This window comes from Chiloscyllium punctatum, chromosome 5 (assembly GCF_047496795.1).
Source record: "Chiloscyllium punctatum isolate Juve2018m chromosome 5, sChiPun1.3, whole genome shotgun sequence".
Taxonomy (NCBI): domain Eukaryota; kingdom Metazoa; phylum Chordata; class Chondrichthyes; order Orectolobiformes; family Hemiscylliidae; genus Chiloscyllium; species Chiloscyllium punctatum.
The window spans coordinates 89,272,701-89,297,259 of record NC_092743.1 but is presented as its reverse complement, the minus strand read 5'-3'; the positions used below and the strand labels follow the sequence as shown (position 1 = coordinate 89,297,259).

General features: G+C 42.8%; 1 protein-coding gene across 13 annotated transcripts in view; it reads left to right on the top strand.

Annotated features, from left to right (window-relative positions):
- Nucleotides 1–24,559, top strand: part of LOC140477215 (neurocalcin-delta) — a 437,252-nt gene that overhangs the window by 189,588 nt on the left and 223,105 nt on the right. For 4 of the 13 annotated variants that reach the window (XM_072570713.1, XM_072570715.1, XM_072570712.1 and 1 more), the window contains one exon: nucleotides 1,920–2,020. The exons of the other annotated variants lie outside the window; for them this stretch is intronic. In XM_072570713.1, the coding sequence (XP_072426814.1) occupies nucleotides 2,015–2,020 (6 nt within the window). In that variant the 5' untranslated portion in view covers nucleotides 1,920–2,014. The remainder of the gene's footprint in view (nucleotides 1–1,919; nucleotides 2,021–24,559) is intronic. 13 annotated transcript variants of the gene reach the window in all.

Here is a 24,559-nt window from a genome sequence, read left to right as displayed (position 1 = left end):
ACTTTTAAGGATCTCTTTAGAATCCCACCCACCACCACCACATTTATTCTTTAAAATAGTTCAGACAGAATGACCGGAATAGTGCAAAGTTTTGTGGATCCTGGAGAACTTGAATAAAAACAAAATGCAGCAGGACCTCCATCAGGAGAGAGAAACAATCTCCAGTCTAGTATGACTGGTCAGAACTGTTAAATGATAAGATGGGCCCACGAAGAATGGAGGGAAGGTCTAATTCTTTACAAAAAGTGTGTATGCTCTAATCAGGTTCACGACCAGTAGTGATGCTTACATGTAAATGGAGTACAAACCTGTGCCCAACAGTATTTGTTCAAATTCATTCATGGGATGTGGACATTGCTGGCTAACCCAGCATTTATTGCCAATCACTAACTGCTCGGGACTAGAGTGTCAACCACATTGCTATGGGCCTGGATTCACATATAGGCTAGACTGGGTAGGGGTGACAGACTCCTTTCTGTAAAAGACATAAGTGAGCAAGATGGGTTTTTACAATAATTAGTAATGGATACATAGTCACTATTAGCCTAGCTTTATATGTATATGAAATATGGTTTGCAAAAACCTTTACCTGTCATTCCCAGTGTGACAATTGCATTGTTTGAAAGTAAGTGTTTCAGTGCAAGACGTAAGGCTCAAAATTATAGAGGCTAGATCTATTGTCCAAAAGTGCTAAAGTAAACCAGAAGTTTAACAGGCTATCTTTTTGTAATGTTCGTAATTTTGCTTGTAAGCTTTTAACAATGTGTACATTTTTATGGGATTTTTTGTTTAATGTTTCTAATGAATGTTAACAAAGAAAGGAAGTGCACGGAAATCTGTTCTAGCCTTCCCACGTACAAAGATTACTGAACAACATTAACATATTGTATTTTAAATGTAGTTTTGAAATTTTATTTTTGCATAAATCATGCACCAATTCTTGCATGGGTGTAGACAGTAAACAATGATTAGCTCCATTTTTGTAGTGAACTCTTACAACTTCTCAAATAGCAGACCAACTCATGTTGAGTACAGGATATTACCATGTTTGATGGTTTATGGCATAATGGAGATATGAAAGGGTTAACAGGGATTTCCTCAAGGCCTGGAAAGTAGCCCTTTAACTTGACAATTCCTATCAACCAGAACAATATGAAGATTGAATAGGTCCCTAAACAAAATCCTTTTGAACAATTAAATCAAAGAATTTTGCTTAAACATTGTTTCATGTCCTGCACAGTTAAGTACTTGTTTGTTGGGATCCATCAAATAAAAGCCACATCTTGATTGCTAGTAAATGGGAGATTTCTCAATAAAAACTTTGAATCACAGAATCCCTGTAGTGCAGAAAGAGGCTATGAATAAATTAAATTTGGGAAAAAAGACAATAAGCTAAGGAACCTATAGGTGCCTTGTTTCATTAATCATAGTGTCATAGAGCATGGGACGGACTGTTTGGGCCAACCAGTCCAAGCCGATCATGTTCCCAAACTAACTAGTCCCACCTGCCTGCTCTTGGCCTATATCCCTCCAAACATTTCCTATTCATAAACTTATCAAAATGTCTTTTAAACATTGTAACTGTACCGGTGTTCACCACTTTCTCTGGTAGTTCATTCCATTCAAGAACCAATCTCTGTCTAAAAAACACTGCTCCTCATGTCCTTTTTAAGATGAGAGGAGAAAGATTTAAAAATATGCCCACTAGTTTTGAACTTGCTGACCCTAGGGAAAAGACATTTTGTAGTTCACCTTTTATATGCCCCTCATGATTTTATAAACCACAGTAAGGTCACCCCTCAACTTCATACGTGCCAGTGAAAAAGGTCTCAAGCCTTTCTTATTTTTATATCCCAAACCCTTCATTCATGGCAATATCCTGGTAAATCTCCAGTTTAATTGTATACTTCCTATAACAGGGCAACCAGAACAGCACGCAGTACTCCAGAAGCCTCGCCAATGTCCCGTACAACCTCAACATGATTTCCCAACTCCTATACTCAAAGGTCTGAGAATGAAGGCAAGTATGCTAAATGCCACCTTAACCAGTTGTCTTTTTGTGATTTCAAATTTCCTTCCATTAATTGTATAGGTCCTGTCCTTCTTACCAAAAGCAATACCTCGTATTTATTGAAATTAAACTCCATCTGCCATTCCTCAGTCCATTTACACAATTGATCAAAATTTATTTGTGTTCTTAGCATTTGTAAAATTCACAGAAAAATCTGAAATCTCTGCTGCAATCGGAATAAGGGATGAGGTTCAGTGCTGGAAATTCAGGAAATACACAAGATTAGGGGCTGTGTTGGCATTGGAGTCATTAGACCAACATATTGGTTACTAATTTACGAATGGGTTGCTTTTTCTATTTTAATTTTCTTTTAAGGTTTTCTTTTGCAAAATGCAACGGGTGAGGGACCATTCAAGTCCAACAAAGCTATGATAAAAATACCGGGCAGCGGGCCAATCCTGTGGTGGGATGAACCCTGTTAAACAAATAGCCAAGAGATGAAGTATTAAATATGAGAGCGATGTTTAGTACTGGCTCCATTTCAGCAATGCATAAATAAGAATATTTTTAAAGCTTACTTTAAGATATGCTTGTGTTATTGTGGATATAAATAAATTGTTGATATAAACCTCTAAAATCTAGGTTCTAACCCAATCTGGACTGAACAGTTTCAGTTTGTATTCTAGTGTATGATTGCTTGTAGCTCATATTAAAAACAAATGAAAAGCAAGGTTTGTGAAGGTTTGTAGCTCTGGTTGAGGTTTAGGGTGTAGCTTTGCTCACTGATCTGTAGGTTTGATATCCAGACGTTTCATAACCAGGCTAGGTAACGTCAGTGGCAACCTCCAAGTGAAGTATTACCTCCCATTACCAACGAAAACATCATGAAGCTAGTGGACCTGTGCCTCACCACCCACTTCACTTTCTACAACATAGTCTACAAACAAACCAACAGCACACCCATGGGATCTCCGCTATCAGGATTCATAGCAGAAGCGGTAATGCAAAGGGTAGAACAAACCAAAAATCTGGGTTTGCTACGTAGATGACACCTTTGTCATCATAAAACGAAACAAAATAGAGACATTTAACATCAACAACACCCTCACAGGCATAAAGTTCACCAAGGAGGAAGAAACTGACAACAAACTCGCATTTCTGGACGTCACACTAGAAAGAAAGGACAAGGGAGAATTACAAACCTGCTTATACAGAAAACCGACAAACACTGACCAAATACTCAACTACACCAGCAACCATCCCAACACACACAAACTAAGCTGTATCAGAACGCTATTCCAACGAGCCACCACATTGCAGCACAGACGAACTTTGAAAAACAGAGGAGAACCACCTATACGACGTATTCAAGAAGAACGGATACTCGAAACAAAGTGTGCAGATTCCTCAAGAACAAACCACGACAAGCAGACAAAACACAGCCAGAAACCCTAGCCACCTTACCATATATCAAAGAAGTTTCAGAAATGACAGCCAGACTACTGAGATCCCTCGGAATCCTAGTAGCAGGCTTCACTTGGAGGTTGCCACTGATGATGTTACCTAACCAGGTAATGAAATGTCTGGATATCAAACCTACAGCTCAGCGAGCAAACCTACACCCTACACCCTTTCATTTATGTAGCTAATGTTGAATACTGTTGAGAACCCAGCTGAATACAGAATGTTCAGAAAGAAGGTGAAGCAAAGAGGAATTATGGAAAAGCTAAATAAATGGAAATTCCAAAGTCCTCTAGAAACATGTTAGTAGTAAAAGGTTGGTGAAAGGAGAAGTAAGGCTGATTAGGAACCAAAAACCTCTAGTTCTGGACTTTCCGACCCCAGGGGAAAGAGTTTGTCTATTTATCCTATCTATGCCCCTCATAATTTTGTAAACCTCTATAAGGTCACCCCTCAGCCTCAGCCTGTTCAGCCTCTCCCTGTAGCTCAAATCCTCCAACCCTGGCAACATCCTTGTAAATCTTTTCTGAACCCTTTCAACTTTCACAACATCTTTCCGATAGGAAGGAGACCAGAATTGCATGCAATATTCCAACAGTGGCCTAACCAATGTCCTGTACAGCTGCAACATGACCTCCCTACTCCTGTACTCAATACTCTGACCAATAAAGGAAAGTATACCAAACGCCGCCTTCACTATCCTATCTACCTGCGACTCCACTTTCAAGGAGCTATGAACCTGCACTCCAAGGTCTCTGGCTTCCTGATCCATGTTATCATTGCACATCGCTAGAATAAAATTCATAGGAAGGATCCACTCTGATGTTACAATCTCTTTGGAGGAAACTGGAGACTAAAATAATCAAGATTAGTATCTGACCCCCAAATGAACAATTTGCCAAGAAAATTTCACTTTTCGTAACTATTGCTTTAAAAATCAGGATGGACACAAATTAAATATGAATTAACAGGCAAGTGATACTTCAAATAATAAGGTAAATTTCACTTTAAATAGGTGATGTGACAAAGATAGGGTTTACACAATTTCCTCCAGCCTCTAGGATGTTAGTTCTGTCATATGCAGTTCTTCAAATATTCTAACAACAACTTTCATCTCTGAGTTTCATGGTATGATTATTGTTAGCAAAGTGCCTTTGTTTGAAGCTTCCCTCTGTCACATCGTAACAATTTTAATGATGTAGATTTCTAAGGTTCTTTTCACTTACCAACCAATCATGATTATATATTTATAGGAAAATGTCCAGTTATTTAACATTTTTGAACAGTTCTCCATATTTTAGATTTGTTTAGTCAGCACTCACCTCCGTTTCTGCCAAATAGAAAAAGGCTTGATCTCTTCCTGAAAGCTTTGATTCTTCTCCTCAAAAGAATTATTTGCAATACTCTTTCTGTTTATGTCTGCAATTATACACTGATTACCTTCAACCTTAAGCTTCTTTGTAGTCCTCCTTTGTCAGCTACATGGGTTTTTACCTTTCTGTTGATACTACTCCTAGGTCAAAGGTCTCCAGTTCACGTTAACCATTATTTATTATTATCCAAGAAAATTACAATTGATCTAAACTTGTAGAAGCCCTATTTAATTAGCAGATATTGTAAAGACATTCCATATTTTCATTACTGAGCTGTTTCCAGGATAAAGATTGTTGTAGCTACCATCCTGTGCGACCATGTTACACCTTTTACATTGAGGTTGTAAAGAAGGAGACAAAAATTCTATTCACTTCATTTCATATTTATTCAGAAAGTGGAGCTATAGATTTGTAACATCTCAATCAACCATTCACCACCAGTGCCAATAAGTGCCTCCTTTTTTTTTGCTCTGTTGATAAACACTGGTGTTCAACTGATTAAATGAAATTGAACCAAAGTAAAACATTTAAAAATACACTAACAAAAATCAAATGTTCAAAGCAGAAGTAAAATCGAACTCAAATGTCACTGGGGGCAGATTTAGCCAAAGAGTGACCCCCCACCCTCCCTTCAGTAAGATGAAATTGCATTAGTCCCAGAGGACCAAGAGGCTGGACCCAAGTTTGATTGGAGGGTCACCAGGTTGAGAAGGTGGGATCTTCATAGTAACCTTAGGCAAGTATGAGAATTGAACATGTGCTGTTTGCATCACTCTATTTGCAAACAAACCATCCAGCCAACTGAGCCAACCAACCTCAATTCCTCATTGTATACATATATTAGATTTTACATTTCGCTCAGGGTGTCTTCTCAGTGCATATTAACCAGAGCTGGTGCTAAAGCCAATGTCAGGGTAAAAACAATGACTGCAGATGCTGAAAACCAAATACTGGATTAGTGGTGCTGGAAGAGCACAGCAGTTCAGGCAGCATCCAACGAGCAGCGAAATCGACGTTTCGGGCAAAAGCCCTTCATCAGGAATAAAGGCAGTGAGCCTGAAGCGTGGAGAGATCTCTCCACGCTTCAGGCTCACTGCCTTTATTCCTGATGAAGGGCTTTTGCCCGAAACGTCGATTTCGCTGCTCGTTGGATGCTGTCTGAACTGCTGTGCTCTTCCAGCACCACTAATCCAGTATACAGCCAATGTCAGCCAGGTATCTTTGAATGTGTGAAGTCCTACTGTACGAAAGAAATCAGAATCTCTAGTACATTACACATTTAAAGGGTACCTTAATGCATATTATTGACTTCTTAAAATAGCAAAATGAGTTGTGTAAATGGAAAGAATTACTGTCAGAACCCTCACTGAATTTTCATTACTTTTTATTGTTAATCTTTATCAGTTTTGTTGTGAGTTGTGCACTGGGAACTGTGAGCTGGGAATTACTTTGGGCTTTGGCACAGCTTGTGGTAAAAGTAAAAGAACAGACCAGATCTAGAGGCTAATTTTATGCTGAGTGTTGATTGAAAGGGTTCTAACAGACCCAGGAAGAGCATTGAGTTTAAGTAGTTACCGGAAATTGGCTATGAATGAGGTCAGTACCTGGGAATTGGTTCCGGGAAGTCTGGAAGGGATTGTACGTTCAAGCAAATAGCAGTTGTTGAATGATAATTGAGGTCTCAAACGGATGGAACTATTAGGGTGGAACCAGAATTGAAGATTTTTTTTGAAGATGCTTTTAGGGAGATGAGCTTGGCTGCTGACCAGACAGCTTGAAGATTTGAAAGCACCTCGTCCAATCTGATATACATGCAGAAGCCCAAAGAGTAGAAAGCTAAGTTAGAGGTATTGCTGTCTTTGCCTGGGTGGGAGTCCACATTTCTGCCTATGAAACAACACATTGTGAAAGCCATTTAAGTAGCCTGGCAAGTTTTGTTGTTTTTTTTATATCTCTTAACTGTTTGTTTGTCTGTCTTTAGTGCGAATGGGTTCTAAAAATAAATGTTTCCGGTTTAAAGCATTGACATTAATCAGCTTACCTTGTTGTATTTTTCCTCTGTGTGAGTTATTGTGTATTTAATAAATAATTCCGTCTTTTGTTTGAGAAACAAAACTGATGTCTGGAATTTATTATTCATAAATTCTGTGATTGGTTATTCAAAAGTCTAGTTAGGAATCATTGAAGTAATTATTGGAAGTGTTTAATGATTTAATATTACTGTGTTTTGAATTCAGGTAGAAAGGCTGATTTGGTTTGGTTGTTTGTCTCTATGTTATAACACTACAGGCATAGGTAATTTTAGTATCTATCTTAATCCAAATAAATTTAATCCCTCAGTTACTTGAAGTTGTGATGTCTGATCTCTATACAAATGAGCTGCATACACTCAGTCCTTGCTATCTGTGAGGGATAGGACCTCTGGCTTACTGCAGGTAACAAAATACCCAGGTAACACTCCTGCATACTATGAAGGACTGTACAATGTTTACCAAGTCACCAACAATATAAGGCTTGACAACCAAGTATTTAATAAGAACAGTTAAGCGCTTCCTCTAGGTTGGAAAATCCTTCATTGTTGGCTTCTGCTAAACTTCCACTGTCAGTAGTAAAGATGTGCATAAATATTTTTTCTTATTTTCAGGATACTGTATTGAATATTTTGAGGTATATGGAAATGTATGCACAATTATGTATCAAACATTTTGATTTGTTTTTAACTATAATAGTTTATGACCTGAAAGTTACACACATTTTCTTTTCTTCAAATCTAATTTCTTAAAGCCAAACTGTTAAGATTTGTTTAAGTTAATTGGATAATAAAGAGAGTATCTCAGAAGTTTGGAATTCTACAGCATCAACTGTGATTCTCCATTTATTAATCAAGGACTGAAGCCTGCAATTTTTCAATATATACTTGTGAATATCAAATTGTGAAGTCATCCTAGAAAGATGACTAAATTGCCACTTATTTTGAAACAGTTTTTTAAAGAGGAAACAGCATATGTAGAATTATTTCTCAGTTACGCTTGGTTGAATTTTTTTTTTGAACTGTTGGTTAGAGACATTCACAGATGCTTTAACTTTGTTTTTTTTGATAAGTGTCTTTTTAATAGTGATGGTAATTTATTTAAATCCATCTCTGAATTGAATGAGAAAGTGAGGACTGCAGATGCTGGAGATCAGAGTCACAGTGTGGTGCTGGAAAAGCACAGCCGGTCAGGTAGCATCCGAGGAGTAGGAGAGTTGATGTTTCAAGCATGAACTCTTCTTCAGGAATGAGGGGGTGGGGTCCAAGAGGGTTGAGATATAAATGGGAGGGAGTTGGGGCTGGGGGAAATGTAACTGGGAATACGATAGGTAGGTAAAGGTGGGGGGTGATGGTGATAGATTGGAGTGGAGGGTGGAGCTGATAGGTGGGAAGAAGGATGGACAGATAGGACAGTTCAAGAGGGTGGTGCCAAATTGGAGGGTTGGATCTGGGATAAGGTGTGGGGTGAGGGGAGGTCAGGAAACTGGTGAAATTGACATTGATCCCATGTGGTTTGAGGGTCCCAAAGCAGAAGATGAGGTGTTCTTCCTCCAAGAGTCAGTTAGCTAGGATTTGGCAGTGAAGGAGGCCCAGGACTTACATGTGTTTGGCAGATTGGGAGGGGGAATTGAAGTGTTAGGCCACAGGGCAGTGGGTTGATTGGTGCATGTGTCCTGGAGATGTGGAACGTTTCAGAGAACAAGTTGGCGTACTGCCTCTCTAATGTAGTGGAGACCATATCGAGAGCAACGGACTCAGTAGAGGTGTTTGGAGGTGCAGGAAAATCTCTGCCAGATGTGGAAAGATTCTTTGGGGCCTTGGATGGAGGTGAGGGGGGAGGTGTTGTGGCAAGGGAATGTTTCAGGAATGGAGGGTGAATTGGTGGGGGTGTGTGAACATAACGAGGGGGTCATGGAGGGAATGGTCTCTGCAGAACGCAGATAGAGGTAGGAAGGGAAATATATCTCTGGTGGTAAGGTCTGATTTGTCGGTAGTGGAAGTGGCAGAGGGTGATGCATTGCATCCGGAGGTTGGTGGGGTGAAATGTGAGGACCGGGGTGGTTCTATCCTTGTTGCAATTGGAGGGGGGGGTTTCAAGGACAGAGTTGTGAAAAGTGGAAGAGATGAGCTGAAGGGCACTGTTGACCACATGGGAGAAGAAATTGCAATCTTTGAAGTAGGAGCCATCCGGGATGTTCTGAAGTGGAATTGGTCCGCCTAGGAGCAGATGCGTTGTAGGCAGAGGAATTGGGAGTAAGGAATAGTGTTTTCACAGGAGAGGGGCTGGGAGGAGGTGCAGTCCAGGTAACTGTGGGAGTTGGTGGTTTTGAAGTAGATGTCAATGTTGAGTCGGTTGCCGGAAATGGAGATGGAGAGGTCCAGGAAGGAAGGGGGAGGTGTCCAAGATGGTTCAGGTGAACTTGAAGTCAGGGTGGAAGGTGTTTGTGAAGTTGATGAACTGTTAAACCTTTCTGAGGGAACACAATGTAGTGGAGGAAAAGGTGGGCAATTATGCCAGTGTAACTCTGGACAATGGACTGTTCCATGTACCCAGCGAAGAGGGTCCATATGAGTGCCTATGGCTACCCGTTTGGTCACCGTTATCTCAGTGACATCAATGATTTCTATCTGCACCACCTATTGCACCTATGAGGAGATTGAACAGTTCATCAACTTCACAAACATCTTCCATCCCGACCTCCGGTTCACCTGGATGAGCTCAGACACCTCCCGCCCCTTCCTGGACCTCTGTCTTCATTTTTGATGACTGACTCAACTCCGACATCTACTTCACTGACTCCTATCTGCGTTCTGCAGAGGCCATTCCCTCTGTGACTCCCTTGTTAGGTCCACTGACTCCCTGACTCCCACAGCTACCTGGACTACATCGCCTCCAAAACCCCCCCCCCCCCCCCCCCCCCATCCTGTAAAAACTCGATACCTTACTCCCAATTCCTCCGCCTCTGCTGCATCTGTTCCCAGGAGGACCAGTTCCACTCCAGAACATCCCAGATGGTCTCCTACTTCAAGGACCATAACTTCCCCTCCCACATGGTCACAAATGCCCTCCAGTGCATCTCCTCTACTGCACCTCTGCCCTTACAGCAATACAGCGCAGAACAGGCCTTTCGGGCCTCAATATTTCACTGGCCTGTGAACTAATCTAAGCCCACCCCTTTTCACTATCCCATCATCACCCATATGCTTATCCAAAGACTGTTTAAATGCCCCTAATGTGGCATGCGTTTACTACATTGGCAGGTAGGGCATTCCACGCCCTTACCACTCTGAGTGAAGAACCTGCCTCTGACATATGTCCTAAATCTATCACCCCTCAATTTGCAGCTATGCCCCCTCGTACAAACTGATGCCATCATCCCAGGAAAATGACTCTGACTGTCCACCCTATCTAATCATCTGATCATCTAATAGATCTCTATTAAATTCTCCTCTTAGCTGCCTTCTCTCCAATGAGAACAGATCCAAGTCACTCAGGCTTTCCTCATAAGACATTCCCTCCAGACCAGGCAACATCCTGGTAAATCTCCTCTGCACTTTTTTCCAACGTTTCCACATCTTTCCTGTAATGGGGTGACCAGAACTCTACACAGTATTCTAAGTGAGGCCACACTAGTGTTTTTTACAGTTGCAGCATGACATCATGGCTCTGGAACTCTATCCATCTACCAATAAAACCTAACACCATATGCTTTCTTAATAGCACTATCAACTTGGGTGGCAACTTTCAGGGATCTATGTACCTGGACACCAAGATCCTTCTGCACATCCACCCTTGAACCCCACCCCTCCAATCGCAACAAAGACAGAACTCCCCTAGCCTTCACATTCCACCCCACCAAACTCTGGATCCAACACATCATCCTCTGCCACTTCCACTACCTACAAATCAGACCCCACCACTTCCTTCCTATATTTCCCTCCCTACCTCTATCTGCATTCCGCAGAGACCATTCTCTCCACGACTCCCTCATTAGGTCCACGTCTTCCACCAACCCACCCTCCAGTCCCGGCACCTTTCCTTGCCACCGCAAGGGGTGTAAAACCTGTGCCCACACCTCTCTCCCCACCTCCATCCAAGGCCCCAAAGGATCCTTCCACATCTGGCAGAGATTTTTGTGCATCTCCAAAACACCACCTCTACTGTGTCTAGCGCTCTTGGTGTGGTGTCCTCTACATTGGTGATATAGGACGCCAATTTATGGAACATTTCCAAGAACATCTGCAGGACGCATGCACCAATCAACCCCACTGGCCTGTGACCTAACACTTCAACTCCCCCTCCCCCTCCCACTCCCACTCTGCCAAGTCCTGGGCCTCCTTCACTGCCAAATCCTAGCCAACGAATGCTCGGAGGAAGAACACCTCATCTTCCACCTTGGCACCCTGCAACCACATGGAATCAATATCGATTTCACCAGTTTCCTGATCTGCCCCCCCCCCCCCCCCCCACCCCCCCACCTTAACCCAGATCCAACCCTCCAACTTGGCACCACCCTCTTGATCTGTCCTACCTGTCCATCTTCTTTCCCTCCACTCCAATCTATCACAATTATCCCCACTTTTATCAACCTATCACATTCCCAACTACCTTTCTTTCCCCCCCCCCCCCACCCCCCAGCCCCACCTCCTTCCTCTTTATCTCTCAGCCCCTTGCACCTCTCCCAACATTCCTGAAGAGCTCATGCTTGAAACATTGACTCTTCTGTTGCTCAGATGCTGCCTGACCGGCTGCGCTTTTCCAGCACCACACCTCTTTTAATGCTGCCGTTAGGTAACCCTGATGGGAAATAATGGACCTTGCATGCCATTCTGAATAGACTTTGTTGCTACAAGCCAGTTTCCATATGTAGTAGAATAAGGACATCAGGAACTGTTCAAGACAAAATTTCTCCAATTTACCTTTGCTTTGACATTAATTCTGTAAAAGCCTAACAACTGATGGTGTACATAGATACATCACTTTTACTTTGTTGAATGATGACAAACAGTTCAATAGAAAATATTATCCATTTTAACACCATTGCTGCTGACACAATATTAAAACACTCACCTGCATTCTGCTGACACGCCCCCCACATATCCAACTGTCACCATTCCTGGCCCCCAGAACCCTGAGGGGAACACCACCCCTGCTCATGACTCTATCCCCATTTCCCCCCACCATCGTACCCACTCCAGTTACAGGTTCCGCCCCTACACCCACACCAGATCCCAGCTCCCAGTCCTGCCGAGTTTTCACCATCCCTCCAGACCTTCTCCTCACTGAGGACGAATGATCAGTCCTCAGCAAAGGACTCACTTTCATCCCCCTCCGTCCACGCATCAATGAATTTAATACACGCCGTGACATTGAACACTTCTTCCTCCGCCTCCAAGCTTACTTTCACAATCAGGACTCCTGCCCACCGTCCGAGGACCCCTTCGCCCACCTCCAACACACTGCATCCACCTGGACACCCTGCGCTGGTCTATTACCTGCCCTCGACCTCTTCATTTCCAACTGCCGCCGGGACATTAACCGCCTCAACCTGTCTACCCCCCTCCCCCACTCCAACCTCTCACCCTCACAACGTGCAGCCCTCCAATCCCTCTGCTCCAATCCCAACCTCACCATCAAGGCAGCAGATAAAGGAGGCGCAGTGGTAGTCTGGCGCACTGACCTCTACACCGCTGAAGCCAAACGCCAGCTCGAGGACACTTCTTACCGCCCTCTCGACCATGACCCCACCCCCCATCACCAAACTATCATCTCCCAGACCATACTGAACCTCATCACTTCAGGAGATCTCCCACCCACAGCTTCCAACCTCATAGTCCGGGAACCCCGCACTGCCCGGTTCTACCTCCTTCCCAAGATCCACCAGCCTGACCACCCTGGCCGACCCATTGTCTCAGCATGCTCCTGCCCCACCTCTCTACCGACCTCGACACTATCCTATCCCCCCTAGTCCAGGAACTCCCCACAAATGTTCGAGACACCACCCACGCCCTCCACCTCCTCCAAGACTTGGGTTTTCCCAGCCCCCAACGCCTCATAGTCACCATGGATATCTAATCCCTCTTCACCTCTATCCGCCATGACCAGGACCTCCAAGCCCTCCGTTTTTTCCTCTCCCGACGTTCCCTACAGTACCCTTCCACTGACACGCTCATTCGTTTGGCCGAACTGGTCCTCACCCTCAACAATTTCTCCTTTGAATCCTCCCACTTATTCCAGACCAAAGGGGTAGCCATGGGCACACGTATGGGCCCCAGCTATGCCTGTCTCTTTGTTGGCTACGTAGAACAGTCATCTTCTGTAATTACACCGGCACCACTCCCCACCTCTTCCTCCGCTACATTGATGACTGCATTGGTGCCACCTTGTGCTCCCGCGAGGAGGTTGAGCAATTCATCAACTTCACCAATACATTCCACCCTGACCTTAAATTTACCTGAACCATCTCTGACCCCTCCCTCCCCTTCTTGGACTTCTCCATCTCCATTAATGACGACCGACTTGACACTGACATTTTTTACAAACCCACCGACTCCCACAGCTACCTGGATTACACCTCTTCCCACCCTATCTCTTGCAAAAATGCTATCCCGTATTCCCAATTCCTCCACCTCCGCTGTATCTGCTCCCAGGAAGACCAGTTCCACCACAGAACACACCAGATGGCCTCCTTTTAGAGACCGCAATTTCCCTTCCCACGTGGTTAAAGATGCCCTCCAACGCATCTCGCCCACATATTGCACCTCCACCCTCCGACCCCACCCCTCCAAACGTAACAAGGACAGAACGCCCTGGTGCTCACCTTCCACCCTACCAACCTTTGCATAAACCAAATCATCCGCCAACATTTCCGCCACCTCAAAAGACCCCACCACCAGGGATATATTTCCCTCCCCACCCCTTTACGCCTTCAGCAAAGAGGGTTCCCTCCGCGACTACCTGGTCAGGTCCACGCCCCCCTACAACCCACCCTCCCATCCTGGCACCTTCCCCTGCCACTGCAGGAATTGCAAAACCTGCGTCCACACCACCTCCCTCACCATCCAAGGCCTTCCACATCCATCAAAGTTTTACCAGCACATCCACTAATATCATTTATTGTATCCGTTGCTCCCGATGTGGTCTCCTCTACATTGGGGAGACTGGACGCCTTTAGGGAACATCTCCAGGACACCTGCACCAATCAACCACACCGCCCTGTGGCCCAACATTTCAACTCCCCCTCCCACTCAGCCGAGGACATGGAGGTCGTGGGCCTCCTTCACCACTGCTCCCTCACTACCAGATGCCTGGAGGAAGAACGCCTCATCTTCTGCCTCGAAACACTTCAACCCCAGGGCATCAATGTGGACTTCAACAGTTTCCTCATTTCCCCTTCCCCCACCTCACCCTAGTGCCAAACTTCCAGCTCTGCACTGTCCCCATGACCTGTCCTACCTGCCTATCATCTTTTCCACCAATCCACTCCACCCTCCTCCCTGACCTATCACCTTCATCCCCTCCCCCACTCACCCATTGTACTCTATGCTACTTTCTCCCCACCCCCACCCTCCTCTAGCTTATCTCTCCACGCTTCAGGCTCACTGCCTTTATTCCTGATGAAGGGCTTTTGCCCGAAACGTTGATTTCGAAGCTACTTGGATGCTGCCTGAACTGCTGTGCTCTTCCAGCACCACTAATCCAGAATCTGGTTTCCAGCATCAGGTAATTGTTTTTACCTACAATATCAAAACATGTACAATGTACCAGTCATGGTTTGAAGTGCTGAACCTGTTCTGGGGGTTAACCTTGTAAATTGACAGGGTACTTTAGGAAAAGACGACAATGATCGTTTATTTCACATGTACATATGGAGAAGGAACTTTAACACCACACAGTGTAAAGGTCACTCTTTACAGAATTCTTCGAGCTTTATGTAGATCACAGCATGCATATTACAATTCCCACACTTCCGTTTCCGTGTGCCTCATATTCCCACAATATTTCATTGGCATTGCTGGCTCTGTCTTGCTGATCGTGCAGCTCATATACTTTTAGCCTGTCTTCACACTACAATATGGCTGAAAATATAAGCCTTAGCTAACTAAAACTTCCCTTTGAATTTGTCAGGTGCCTTATTCCATTGAACTGCAACTATGTTGCATTCAACCTGATCCTGTTTAATCATATAAGCATCTAATGTCTTTTTGCAGTTTTCAGTAGAACTTTGCAAAGTAAGTGAGAGACATACATCTTTCCAAAAATCATGGTTCTGTTTTGATGAGAAAGACAGGCCCATTTTCTCGTGCCTCAGACATTTAAATCATTCAGAATACCCATAAAAAAAGATGAGAGAGTGCATCCAAAGCATGAAGTCACTTGTCCACCAACTGCTGTTCCAGTCCAATTGCTAGCATGTCCCAGTTTCTTGATTAGCCGACAAACAATATGTTCCCTGTGATAGAAGATACTGCCAAGTTCTACAAAAATGTTATAGTACCCTTGATAATCTTCCAGATTAACACAATAAAAATGCTGATATAAACAGTCAGAAGTTTCCTTAAATCTATTTCTGAAGTTCTCCAGAATATTAAAGGTGTAAGTCGATGATAAAGCAGGTTTGATTTCAGCTTTGTGCTGAATTGACTGATCTTAGCCAAGCTGGCAGGAGGTGTACTATAATTTGCAATGGTGCCCCTGATTAGAGAACAAGGTACTAATCTCTATCAGCAACATGGAGGTAGTGATGAAGTTTGGTTGTGTTGCCCTTTGCAGTGGTAAAATGGCATAAACTGGTAAAGCTCACACTTGAAGAATTACCACTTCAAGGTGAAATGCTGAAAGATCTCAGGCACCAATAAAGATATACCCCACCAAGGAAGAAATGCTGTCAGTGGAGCTAGATAGAGAAGAACATGACCAGAAATGGTGGGTGGTCAAAGTAAGTTCACACATCTAAAATGATTGTCAGGCCTTCTGCCTCCTGGTGCCAACCACTGTTTCAACTTTGATCTACAATATGAGCCTTGATCCTTAAGCTAAGATTAACAGTAATAATGTATGCCCAAACATGTAGAAGTCTGTTTGTAGCATCCACCACTTTGTATATCATAACAACTCTACTGTTAACACCTAGGGCAACTGTTTAAAAAATAAATCATTAATCTGCTTGGTGGCAGAAGAAACATTTTGAGAACTGAATGGCTAAACATTTACATTAAGCATTATAGATTTGTAACCTGTTCCCTGGAAAAGTTCTTCTGAGTAAAATGTTCCAGCTGATAATTACTGTTAGAAAAGCTGGGCTCTCCATTGCTTTGCAAGTACATGGGACTGGCAGGTTTCAAAGCTTGTTAGAATGTATAGCAAGTATAGATCCTATTTTAAAGAACAAGAAAGATATAATCATTATATTCCGAAGGAAAAGAAAATAGAATTAGGTACAGTGTGGTTGCAGGGCAAATTTTACATTTGCATTAAAAGTTATGTTCACTGGGAAATGTATAACCATTTATAAATAAACAAGTAAAACTTGTATTCATACAGTGTCTTTCAGGTCCGTGGGTTGCATATGATCAAGTTGTGAAGAGTACTTACTGCTGTGATGTTGGGAAATATCACCAGTGACTCGCACAGAGCGAGGTCCAGAGACAGCAAAGAGAAAATGACACTCTGGTGGCTGGTAGATTGAGTTAAGGCAAATAGTATCTTGACTTATGTGCACTCTTGATGTATATGCCCATAGGTGCTGTTGGTAGGATCATGACAAACTAGCCCACTGATTTCATTAATGTGGTGCTGATGTAGGGACCAGACAGCGTTTCTGGAAACTGATCTTTGGGGAAAATGTGAAAACAACCACCTCAATTCCACGCAAGATCAGGGCAATAGGAATGAATGGCAGCCACTCATTTGCAGTGTAGCGTTCACTTGTTCTTTGCTGTACATTCAGGTTTGTCCTACTTCATTGTTTAGCAGCTTCTTCATAGCTTTTTGCCGCTGCTTCACTGAGAAAACTGACTGCGTGGCCCAGGCTGCAATTTGCTGCATGCCAATTTTGGATAGGAACCTGCAGTGGCCTAATGCCAAATTCAGGCACACTGACTGATTATAAAGCTGCCTAACAGTTATGACAATTTTGAGTACAGTTGAATGGAGAGTCAGGTCAATTGCAAGATCTAATCAGAGGCAGTCAGAATAAATCTGATTGATTGGATGGTGGAACTGCAACCTGTCAGAAACTATCAGAACAAATAGAATGTGGGACTGAAACCTGATGGAGTCAATCCAGTGGTATTTTCTCTTGTTGTGGATTTCATATAAACTTGATGGAAAGAGTTTAAAATGAGCTGATGTTTCCAGAGTCTCGTTCCAAATGTATTGATTTGGTAATGAACAAGTGGGAACAAGTGGTAAAACTTACATATGACAAATAAGCTGGTAAAATGCACCTTTTTAACAATGTTTTGTCTTGACTCAATTTTTCCAGGGAATGTTTGGATCTTTTCTTCCACCAGATTTCTTTATATTTCCAGAAAGATTATAACCAATATGTTGTACGGTGAAGACATATCTTTGTGTGAATGTATTCACATAAGTATTTAAACATTGTTTATCACCAAACTTTTAGTTTGGAAGAAACATAGGAATTATGACTTTATTTTAAATGATGTAAGAAAAGAGTAATCCTAAGATTGTCAAATCTAGATTTTACAGTTGTATGATATTTTGATGTGATTTGCATGCATTTGCGCTTTGTAACTTTAAATTAATTTGTTATCAATTTGCTTGTATCCAACTTGGGAATGTTCTTTTCTTAGCAAACCATAACTGGGTGAAAGCCTACCTACATTATTCTTATCTGAGAAGTCAGCATTTATACCGATGTGAGGGGTGATATCAATTAGCAATAAATTTCAGATCCTAAGTTGGAAATAGTTCAGACCACAGAAAATGACTCAATACAGCTCCACATTCATGTTAATGCCAAACAAAATTTTGTATAATTTAATGTATTTTTAAAAATAATTTTACTTTGTTCATTAGAAATGAGGAAGCCAGGTCTTTTTGACAGGATTTGAAGAGGTAGAAGTTACTACATTGGATTTTAATTGACAAAAGATTTATGCAGGATACTCCACTATCCTTTCAAAAGCACTCTCCTCACCTTCAACATTCACTTTATCCACCACTGACATATAGTGGGCCCATTGTGTAGCATCTACAAGATGAATGACAACAACTTACTAAGGCTCCTTCAACAGCATTTCCTAGACAGCTGCATGAAACTCCAATGCGTGCAAGTTTCTCTCCAACACCCACCATCCTGAAGTGGAATGATATCGCTGTTCCTTCACTGTCACTACATAAAACTCCTGGAACTTCCAACCTAATATCATTGTGGGCATTCCTACACGCCAGTGACTGTAGTAGTTCAAGACACATCTTACCACCAACTTCTCCAGGCCATTAGGGATGTGCAATAACTATTTGTCTAGCTGGTGATAGCCACATTTCGTGAAAGAATAAATTTTAGAACCCAATTTGTTACTTTAAATAGGCTAACACCTCATTTAAAATAGAGGATTTCCTCATTTTAAAAAAAGATGTGTTTGTGATGCAGTAGAATCATAGTATAGTAGCAACTAAAAGGAAGCTATTTAATCATCATGTCCATTCATGTCTGCAAGAACAACTCAGGTAGATCTATTCCCTGTCAATTCCCCTTGGCCTGCATATTCTTTTCTCTTGTTGCCAATAATAATGTCTTCACTCATAGACAATGCACAATGCAAGGCTGTGGTAGCCACACCCTGGAGTAAATGCTAGAATATCCTGTTTGACAGCTCCTATGTTAAGCCTGCCAGAGTTTACAAGGCATTATAAGGGAATCAAATTTAAAACATTTTATAAAAAACATTTTTTGAAAGGTGAGGGACTTCCAGTTTGGGCCCACATCTGCTATTTGACGTTGAGGCATATCTGGCTTAATAAGCAATGTACCATTGGTGGCCATGCCTTCAAACCCATTTGCTTTAAGTTCTAGAAATGATTCTCCCAAACTCTTCATAACTTTAACCTCCTTTTTAAAGACTATCTTTTAAAGCCTATCTATTTGATCAAGCTGTTTGTGACTTATCCTAAAAGCTCATTTTGCCTGTCCACTTGCATGAAATGGTTTAAGATGGTTACTTCACTAAAAGCACAAATTAGATACTTATTGTCATCATTGTCAACTCTATCCCACCCATTTAATCTGCTGAAGTAATGTTCCCTATAAATATTATCCAACTATAATCTTGGTGCTGTTTTGCTGATGGTCCTATATCCATTTATGTAGAGACTAGTTATACTTTACCTCACTAGGTATAGTCTCTCACACTAAACTGATTACTAACTGACTCGCAGAAGTTCTGAGCGTTGGGAGTTTGTGCTCTAGAACAATGGTCTTGCAAGAAGTAGATTGAAACTTCTCGCCCTTACAACGTTGCCAGATGGTGCAAGTGGATCTCCATCTGGGAATTTTTATGTCTTCTGACCAAGCAAGGTTTTGTGTCAAGATATTTATCTATCATTGTATGCTCCTGTTAGAAGGGATGACCTGGACCATCCAGCAGCTGCTATCCTGGTCAAACTGTGGCATGATATAACTTGTACCAGCAATAAGGATCACCTTCTATTTGAAATAATTTAATAATTTTTGGCCTGTACCAAAAATGGCTAGAAATAGGAGTGGCTACTCTTTGAAGTTGACAATAAGTTTTCTACCAAGGCTGTATTATAAAAGAATTTAGATGAATGTTAACATTTCAATAAATATTTTTGTTAAAGCTTGTAAACCACAAATAAATCTTCTACAGTGCTGCTATCATCAGTCAGAAAGTTCACTGTTAAGTTTTCTTTATTATGTGATACAAAATGTTTATTACAGGGAGTCTGTGTTTAAAGTCATCTTGTTAGTGTTACTTTGCTTTAAGTTTGGCAAAGTAGGATCAGCAGTCATGTTGAGCACCATTAGAATTGGTTTTATCATTGTTTGCAGCAGGTACTTTGCCTAACCTGATTGGCACAGGCTTTCCATCTCTCCAACTTGAGGCCACTCCCCAGCCTTTTGGATTGCAGTCTTGCCCTGTGCTGTACCATTGCTGAAATCTGTACAGAGACACTCCCATCACCTACCAGGCTTAAGACTGGATCTACCCGCCACTGGTATCTTTCCGCGCTCCCCCATGTATTTCTGAAATAGATGTGAGAAAAATATAGTCTTCTATGGTTACCTTTCCTATTTCTCTAGATCTAAAGCAGATTTAAATGAAAGAACAGAGTCATTACCAAAGATGTTGAGTCCAGAAGGCTAAAATGTGCTTAAACAGAAAGTGAGGTGCTGCTTCCTAAACATGCTGAACAAAGCAGAATGTGATCAGAACTTCAAGGGGCAGATTCAATTCTTGTCACCAATAGGTTTGCAGATGGGCATGTGTGTGGGTTGCCCTTGCCCAGAGTGAAACTTTGAAATGGGAAATTAGTGACCATTTAAAGTCTGTTTCCAGTCTGGTGTCCATTTTCAGGCTGGTGGGATTAATTTAGCAGCAAGTAACCCTGGTCACGTTTCAGGTAGGAAGAGTGTAACAACACATTCATTGGCCTATTTTCCACATTAGACAGTTCCCTCCTCCCCTCAACATGACTGTCCCCAATGGACACCTCTCTCCATTAAACTCCCCACTGCTCTGCACCTCATTTCCCCAACCCACTAAGACATCACTTACACCAACTGGTCCTGAGCTCCAGAGATTTTGAATCAGGGGACTGCTTGTAGTCTCCACCCTGACACCAGCTATCATATTGGCCAGCAGCTCTCTGAGCTCTGACTTCTTTCAGAGTGAGGGGCAGAAGTCACACCTCCACCAAGTAACTCATTAAGTGACTACAGAGTAGGCACATGGATAATTCTGCTCCAGGTTGGACTTGAAGATCAACAAGAGATATTCTGCAGATGACCATCTAATCTGTAATCAAACCAAAGCACAGCAGATGCTGGAAATCAAACGAATTCAGAAAGTGTTGGAGAAACTGAGCAGATTTGACAGCATTTAGAGAGAAAAGCAGAGTTAACATTTCGAGTCTATTGACCCTGTTTTGATGTCCTTAATGTAGAAGAATCTGCATTGTGAGCAGTGAGTAGAGTATGCTAACAGCACAAAGTCCAAGGAAATCCTGTCTTCAGTTGGTAAGAGTAAAGGAGAGCTGGCTTGTGGGAAGGAAAGAGGTTAAAAGTCGGTTGTGCATCTTTTGCACTTGCATGGGAATGTGTCATGGGATAGTGTTAAGGTTGATTTAATAGTGGGACTCAGTGTTTTGGAGAGTTGGCCCCTTGACAGAAAGTGGAGACGGATGATGATAGTGTGTTTGGTGGTGGAAATACAGGCAATTGGATAATGTGCAGTGAGGTTTAGATGCTGGTTGCTTCTGAACTGGAATTGAGGGGACTATTCCAGCAGTTACTAATTAGTTAATGCATGTGCCTTTACTATAGCTGCATACACGCAGGAGCACATCTCTAGGGCAGAGTTCATACAGTGAAGGATCTGGTCACCTCAGCAACATTCCTTGTCACATAGAAGTTATTCCAGTTAGATTGTCAGACTGATATCAGGTGACTCCTTCATTTGCGAAAAAGTCATTAAGTTATTGGAACAGTTCCTAAGGACCAGGCAGTGGAATGCATGCTTGATTGAAAAAGGTTAAAAAAAAATTCAAATTTCCCTCCTTTGCTGTCTAACTTTATCCTGTTCTCTGTGAATCCTCCTCATCTCTCATTCTGTATTATTGGTTGTTTCTTTACATTTTAAAATGTTTTTCTATTTTACCATAAGGTCTTATCTAATGTTGTCCCTTGGCATCCTTTCTTCCTGTTGATTGAACTCATTTCCATATCATCTTGTCATAATTGTATCCTTTGAGATGGATCGATCAGTGCTTTACACAGCTTAAACCCATGATAGGATACAGATCCCCCTGGATCAGCAGAGAGAAAGTTTGTGATATTATGTCAGGCTGACTAAAAGTGATGCATCCCAACGGTGCAGCATTTCCTAGCAATGAATGAGAAAAAGATAATGATTTTTTTAATGATTGCTAGGCAGCTGCTGCACAGTGAGATCTGTGTGTGCCCTGACTGGCAACAGAGAAAAAAAATCTAAACTCCCCTTTTGTCCCTTGCTAATCGATTGCCAAATGGATCTTCAAAGTTGCTGCATCATGATATATGCAAAATTCACAATCACTTTAAGAATGAAAGCAGATTGTTCTCATCATTAAGTTTATTTCTTTGTGGTGCTGATCTCCTCATAGTGTACAGAGGCTTAGAGTACTGAAAAAGGGTTATACTAGACTTAAAATGTTAATTTTGTTGCATTTTTCACATATGCTGCCAGACCATTGGCATTTCTCCAGCAGTCTATTTTTTTATTTCAGATTTCCAGCATCTGTGAAATTTTGCTTTTGTCACTCAGTCATTGGCCATTTAGTCAATCTACCAAATCGTGGTCCTTTTGATTTTCGACCAATTAAAAGCATTACAACTTTGCAGTATGATGCCAATGCTTCATTTTTCCATCTGATCTTTCATCAAGAGAATCCAATAATGGTGCTTTGCAGTCTCATTTCAATTATGATATGAAGTATTAATGTTTTTGACAGCAAATTTGGTGATTTCAGGAGAGACACGTCTACGTAAACTGGACTGTGTATGAATACTACCTGACAAAGAAGTTAATCTGAATGTTCCCCAACTGGAAATCATAGATGAAGTGGGAGATTCACTCCCTACTGAAGTCCAGGTCTGAGGCGTACAAGACAGGAACCCTGATCTATACAGGAAATCCAGCAACGACCTTTGGTAAGGCTATCAGAGATGCCAAGAGGCAATACTAAACTAAACTTGATATCCAGATAAACCACGTGGGCAGTAGTTTGTGGCAAGGCTTACCTGACATAACAGGCTACAAAGCAAAGTCAAACAGAATTGTTGGCAACAATATATCCATACCCATTGAGCTCAATGCATGCTATGCTTGCTTTGATCAGAAGGTCAATGAAACCATTTCACTTGTCCCTCCAGCCTCAGATGCACCTGCACTGACGGTCACCACTGCAGACATTAAAAAAGGCTTCTTGGGAGTGAACCCACAGAAAGTGAACAGCCTGTACAGGGTCTTCGGCTGTACACTCCGATCCTGTGCAGACCAACTGGTGCGAGTATTTGCAGACATCTTTGACCTCTCCTTACTCCAATTTGAAGTTCCCACCTTCTTCACGAAAGCCATCATCCTGTGCTAAAGAAAAATCATACAGCGTGCCTCAATGACTACAGCCAGGTGGCTCTAACCTCCATAATTACGAAGTGCTTTGAGAGGTTAGTCATGGATCACATCAACTCCAGCCTACCAAATTGCCTACTGGTGCAACAGGTCCACAGCAGACGGTATCTCCCTAGCCCTACACCCATCTGTGGAGCATCAGAAGAATAACAAGGATACCTATGTCTGGCCTCTACATATGGCGTTGAAAGCAGAATTGTAGTCAATAAATCCAAACAAATTCAACTCTGAACTCCAAGAGCTAGGTCTCGGCTCATCCCTCTGTAACTGGATCTTTGAGTTCCTGACCCATAGGAGAAAGTGAGGACTGCAGATGCTGGAGATTAGAGCTGAAAATGTGTTGCTGGAAAAGCGCAGCAGGTCAGGCAGCATCCAAGGAACAGGAGAATCGACGTTTCGGGCATAAGCCCTTCTTCAGGAATGAGGGAAGTGTGTCCAGCAGGCTAAGATAAAAGGTAGGGAGGAGGGCCTTGGTGGAGGGGCGTTAGAAATGCGATAGGTGGAGGGAGGTCAACACGCAGCGTGACATCAAAAAGATCAGTCCTCAACAGAGGGCTCACCTTCATTCCCCTACGCTCTCGGATTAACGAATTCAACACGTGGCGTGACATTGAACAATTCTTCCGCCGCCTTCGCTTCCGTGCCTATTTCTTCAACCAAGACTCTTGCCCACCCTCTGACGACCCCTTCTCCCGCCTCCAACACACCCCATCCACCTGGACACCCCGTGCTGGCCTCTTACCCGCCCTCGATCTCTTCATAGCCAACTGCCGCCGCGACATTAACCGCCTCAACTTCTCCACCCCTCTCACCCACTCCAACCTCTCACCCTCAGAATGTGCAGCCCTCCACCCCCTCCGTTCCAACCCCAACCTCACTATCAAACCGGCAGACAAGGGAGGCACGGTAGTAGTTTGGCGCACCGACCTTTACACCGCTGAGCCTAAATGCCAGCTCGTGGATACCTCCTCCTACTGCCCCCTTGACCATGACCCCACCTCCCACCACCAAACCATCTCCCAGACTATCCATAACCTCATCACCTCAGGGGATCTCCCATCCACCGCCTCCAACCTCATAGTCCCACAACCCTGCACCACCCGTTTCTCCCTCCTGCCCAAAATCCACAAACCTGACTGCCCCGGCCGACTCATTGTCTCAGCCTGCACCTGCCCCACTGAACTCATCTCTGCATACCTCGACACGGTCCTGTCCCCCTTAGTCCAAGAACTCCCCACCTACGTTCAGGACACCACCCACGCCCTCCACCTCCATGATTTTCGCTTCCCCGGTCCCCAACGC